The 5,547-nt window shown below is 33.8% G+C and overlaps 1 protein-coding gene and 1 pseudogene across 2 annotated transcripts; both read right to left on the reverse strand.

Annotated features, from left to right (window-relative positions):
• Window positions 1–1,191: 1,191 nt before the first annotated feature.
• Window positions 1,192–2,260, reverse strand: LOC120185835 (annotated as a pseudogene).
• Window positions 2,261–2,904: 644 nt separating this feature from the next.
• LOC120185836 (secretory carrier-associated membrane protein 3-like) lies at window positions 2,905–4,675 on the reverse strand. Of its 2 annotated transcripts, none has more exons than XM_039189943.1 (7): window positions 4,405–4,675; window positions 4,299–4,315; window positions 4,165–4,216; window positions 3,745–3,804; window positions 3,280–3,411; window positions 3,124–3,186; window positions 2,905–2,938 (listed from the first exon to the last, which is right to left on the reverse strand). In XM_039189943.1, the coding sequence occupies exons 1-6, from the start codon at window positions 4,411–4,413 to the stop codon at window positions 3,124–3,126; spliced, it is 333 nt and encodes a 110-aa protein (XP_039045874.1). In that variant the 5' UTR covers window positions 4,414–4,675; the 3' UTR covers window positions 2,905–2,938. The 2 variants fall into 2 exon arrangements, with proteins under 2 accessions (XP_039045874.1, XP_039045873.1); XM_039189942.1 differs by having other exon boundaries at window positions 3,745–3,807.
• Window positions 4,676–5,547: the final 872 nt, after the last annotated feature.

Here is a 5,547-nt window from a genome sequence, read left to right on the forward strand (position 1 = left end):
ATGTGAACAAGATATGATAAGTATGTTACATGAATAAAGGTGATTGGTGAGAAATGATAGAAATTATATGAAAACAGACATATGTGACATGTGAATTATATGGAAATGATCTACGTGTAAGTGAACTATGTGACTATGTGATCATATGAAAAGAAGCTATGTGATACGTGATATGTGAAAGTGAATTACAAGTTTCTGTGAATATTTGAAATGAAATAAATGATAACGCCCATGTTATGTGTCATGAGAGCTAGGGGTATAGTTGGCATGCCAAGAGTCGAGGGTCTACGCGCGTCCTTCGGGATATATATATTCTTTTGGAATATGTGTGAAGTCTGATGACACATATATGATCCCTAGCATATGTATATTCTTAAGAATTCTATGTGGTCCTTATGGACATCATTATATGGCACTCCGTGCAATTCTACCGGTCCTTCGGGACATATGTTATTCTTTGGAATATGTGTGAAGTCTGGAAAGACACATACTAAATCCCTAGTATATATATATGATTCTTAAGGAATTCTATGTGGTCCTTATGGACATCATTATATGACACTACGGTGCAATTCTACGCGGCACTTCGGTGCAATTATACGAGCTGTGGTGACAGCATTAGTGCACAACTTCTATAGACTCACATATCGATAGTTCTCACATATGTACATGGGCTAATCCAGAGATATGAACAAATATAAGTTAGTGGTATGATAAAGATATAGAAATGATATGATGTTGCGTGTATAGTGTTTTGATTGAAAAAGTGTGATTATGATAAACTGTTAATGATGAATTATGTGTATGTATGTATTTACAGCAATTAATCTGATATGATTTTATACGATATGAAAAATGCATGGGATTGGTATAACATGATAGAACAGAACATGCATGTATCAATATATGTTTTAAAGTGCATTATAAGTTGTTATGCCTCACTAATCTCGACTTAGCGTGTGATTGTTTCACACGTAGGTTTCGAGAAGAGTAAAGAGTGATGCGGAGCAAGACAGGTCAGTTTCCTTACCAAATCAAATCAAAATATTGACAAAGTATGTATTTGGTTATGTATAAAGTGTTGACATGTAATAAGTCATTAAGTACGAGCACTCTGATAAAGTCTTTATTTTGATTTAAATAAAGTTTTAAATTTCCCGGGATTTTTCTTAAGAGTCAAGGTTTGAAAAGTCAATGTGATACTTCGGACTCGTATCCGGGTCGGATATGGGTTGGGGGTGTTACAGACCCGCTGCCACAGTTCAGTCCCGCCAGCGTATGCTCGTTAATCTTTTCCTTCAGTTCATTAATCTGCACCATTTTCAGACCTTCAACTTTGCTTACAAATTACTAGCTTACTATGATAAATCAATCGATTATCATCAATTTACCTGTTTGAGAAGAGCTTCATTTTCGTGAAGGAGGGTATGGTAATTGAGTTTAAGAGATTCATAACTAGTTTTGAGAACACCGTAATCTCTCTACAATTGCTTGGTCTTCCATCTAGCACGTCGATTCTGGAACCAGACAGCAACTTGTCGTGGTTGCAAACCGAGTTCTTGAGCGAGTTTCATTTTCCTGTCGGGTTCGACCTTGTTTTCTACTTCGAAATTCTTTTCCAATGCCTTCACTTGATCTACACTTAATCGTCTCTTCTTCCCGTCGCCGCCATTGCCGACCGCCAATTCCTCCAAACAACTTTCTTCATCTAATCCATCCAACGTCGACTGAAACTCCCTACTGTAAACATTGTTGCTGTTTCCGGGACTATCTTCATCTGAACCAAAATCAAAACATAATCAACGATTACGACACTGATGAACATCAAAGATTGTTGTCTTCAAATAAAATATATATATTTGTTTTATTAGACCTGACGTTGGGCAAAGAGCCATCAAAGCACCCAAAGAATCTGAGCTTCCAGATCACTTCATGTCTACGACGAACTTGACGATGAACTTTGATAACGAAATGAACAATTTTTTTTACTTTTTTTTTTGGGTGTCAGATCTTTTTCTTTAAAAATTGTCGATGAACATTGTTGATAAAGGGATTCAACTAAGACTGAAACTCAAACAAGAACCAAATTGTCCAAAGTTGTAACATTTTACAAGAAAAGAGCAGTAATCACTGTCCCGTCTTAACTTCGCCGCCATTTTTGTGCTTCTTTAACACAGTTTCCATCAAATAACATAACAAGAAAAACAAAGAAACCAACAAAACTAAAAAAAATACTTTTTATCTTTCACATTAAAATCTGGAAAGGAAATTTTTTAGAGAGAAAAAGAGATGCTTTTATCATGTCATGTGACTAGGGGTGTAAACGAGTCCAATCGAGCTCGAGTATTGCTGAGCTCGACTCGAACTCGAAAACTTTAAATTTAGGCTCGACTCGAAAACTCGTGAGCTAAAAATTATAAAACTCAGCTCAAACTCGAAATATATTATTGAAACTCGACTCGAACTCGAAAAGGCTCGAACTCAAAAAAAATTCAGGAGCTCGATTGAAGCTCGAGACTCGAGCTCGATTCAAGCTCGATTCAAGCTCGAACTCAAAACTCGAATTTGAACCTACAAAAAAACTTATATTACATTTAAAATATATAAATAATTTTCTCTTTAATCAACCATCACCAATACATTATAATATGAATGTATGAACTATAAAAAATCTAAAAAATAAAAATACAATTACAAGAAATTTAGGATAATTAATATATGTTTTGATGGCTAATTTTTCTCTTCCAAAACAATTCCAGCTGCAAAATGGAGAAGTCAAAATCTAGCTCACGGTAAAAAAAAGAATCAAGTCAAAAAAAATTTACAAAAAAATGTTATGTTTAACAAAACTTGAAACAATGAACAACTAATGTTTTCAATGTGAATAGTATATAATGAAAGGTACTCTTGTTGCTGCCTCTTCTTTTCGTCTCACTTCCTGTATGGAATAAGCTGATCAGCGAAAATTGTAGGGATCAAATGATTCATAGGGTGCCAAAGGGCAGAAAACAAATAATGTTCTTGCCATTTTTTTATGAAACATATATGCATGAACAGAAATAAACCTATGATCTGTAAAATAAGAATGAATTAGAAGTTCAAAATTTTCTTTCCACAATATACCTACTCCCGCCTATTCAGTTCAGCCTCCTTAGCTTGGAGTTCATTCTCTTTCTTTTTCAAATCCTAGATTTATGCAGTAAAACCATAACAGCGAGATCAAGCGCTTAACCAAAACAATCAAAACAGTACAGAGACAAGTTTTCAATCTTGTATAACCTGAGATGATCCTCCTGAAGCTGTATCCAGAGGAATGTCGATTGCTGCCTCACGACCGTAATTAAAACCAGCAGGTTCTGGAGGTAGTGGTGAAAGCCTTGAGTTTGATGTGGGTGGAGCGCTTGGAACATTCTGAAAATTTATTCATGGTACATATTCAAGAAGCAAGTATTTAATATAAGAAAACTTTCCAGTTTTCCCAATGTTGGAGCAATGCTAAAAGGCGAAACTCGAGATGACCAAATCACAACAATATAGCAAGCAACCTATTCTTTCTGAAGTTATTCATCCTAAACCTCGACACACCCAAGTTAACTGCTAAACCTATCAGCATCAGAAAAAGAATTTTGTTTCTAGGTTGATCACCACAATCTCACTATGGAATTTATCTTCAACAACAAAGACTGCAAATCCTTGACATATTCCCTAGAAAGTAGAAACTATGTAAACATGGGTTTCCTTTACCTTCGAAAATAGGCCTCTAAATTTAGACTGTCCAGATGCCTTCCCTCTCACAGCTGGATCCTGCTGATAGAAATTATATAAAAGAAATAAACATATGAAAACTGAATTTGGCTATCATTCGTATTATCGTATACTAAGTTATACTTATGAATCAAGTCATAAAACCCAGAAAATGCATCACTGTCTTCTTTTCAAGGATTCATCAAAGTGCAAAAGAACGTATTATCTCTAGACACCCGTTTTTGACCGGACTTGAAAAATATTATAAATATTTATTATTATTATTATTATTATTAATACAAACAGAAGAATGCTGTGAGTTTTTTTTTTCTAATTCTTGCACATCGATTTTTTTGTTTAGTCTTCATCCATCGAGATTTCAAGTATAAAAACAGAAATAAACAGGGATTAGGAGCTTACCGATTTGAGCCACCAGGCTTGAGACCGAAGCATTGAAGGTTGCTCGGGAAACCTTGCATAGGAGTTGGGGGTTAGTTCATCGGTTCAGATTCTAAAATAAAAATGAAATAGAAATGAGAGAGAGATCTATTTACCTTTGTTGTGTTTGGATCTTCACCAGAGTAAAGAGGAGAGAAACGGTGTAGAGGATTTCAAAGCTTTCGGTTGAAGAAGAAAAGGAAAGGCTTGAGTGATACTTACCTTCACCATATGCGTTATCGACGAGTTGTGGGATCTTGGTGTACAGTCGTCGTTTGTGTGAGTGGAGAGTAGATGAGGTCTCGGCCAAAGAGAAAGGCAGCAACTTAAGGCTTCATAAGGGTTGTTTTCATTCGCATATGGAGGCCGTTGGGGCGGTGGTCAAGCGTCGGTCATGGTGGCCGATGGTGCGAGTGGCGATGTGATTAGCCTTTGAGGCTCTCGGTTGTGGGAAGAAGAAGAAAAGAATAGAGAGGGAGAGAGCAAAACGGCTGAAGATGATAGTTTTAGTTAATATTAGGTTTAGTTTATAATTAGGTTTTTATATATTAAATGTAGGGTAAATAACTCTCATACCCCTAAACTTAGCCGTATATTTATACTTTAGTCACTGGTAAGGACTTTTTTTAATTTATCCATTTATATTTGTCCCGATTTTATTATTTTCCTAATTTTAGTTTTAGTTGTAATTTTTGGATTATTTAAGTTTAAGTCCTTTATATTTATGCGTGCTTTTTATTTTAAACCCTATTTTAACTCTTGATTTGTGTGTTTAATTTTCACTTTATTTAAATTTAGTCCTTAGTTAAATTTGTAAATCCTAAATCCTACATCTTAAACCCTAAATCCTAAACCCTATCACTTAATTAGAAGGAATGAGATGATTTAGTGAAAGGAGAGAGAGTAGACTTGTTTTTGTTTTGTTTTCTGAAGAACAAAAATCTAATAAGAAGCTTCAGTCATTTTGATTTTTACTCTTCTCTTCTCAGTCTTCTCTTTATTTACTGCTTTGATTTTCCAACTATACAATTATTACTTTTTTTTCAAAGTAGAATTTAGTAAAGCATATATATATATGTCTTGTTTTACTTTATATGGTATATGTTAGTAGTAGGGATGATCATTTTCTCTTAAATATGATTTGATATCATTAATTTTGTTAATTAAGATATTAATATAAGTCTAAATGAGTTTTTTCTTTCTTAATTTTTTATAAAATCGGTTACACTCTATTTTGATATATATATTTTAAATTATTAATATTTAAATTGAATCATATTTTTATTATATTATATTATATTTATTATATTTATTGTGAAATAAAAAATTAGTTATGAGGTAATTACAATATAATATATTGATATT

This window comes from Hibiscus syriacus, unplaced genomic scaffold, assembly GCF_006381635.1.
Source record: "Hibiscus syriacus cultivar Baekdansim isolate YM2019G1 unplaced genomic scaffold, ASM638163v2 tig00113124_pilon, whole genome shotgun sequence".
Classification (NCBI taxonomy): Eukaryota; Viridiplantae; Streptophyta; class Magnoliopsida; order Malvales; family Malvaceae; genus Hibiscus; species Hibiscus syriacus.

Coding starts and splice junctions, on each gene's coding strand:
- LOC120185836 (XM_039189942.1), bottom strand. Junction 3,412..3,744: donor TTAGAGGCCTATTTTCGAAG/GTAAAGGAAACC, acceptor ATAAATTTTCAG/AATGTTCCAAGCGCTCCACC. Junction 3,187..3,279: donor CTTCAGGAGGATCATCTCAG/GTTATACAAGAT, acceptor GCATAAATCTAG/GATTTGAAAAAGAAAGAGAA.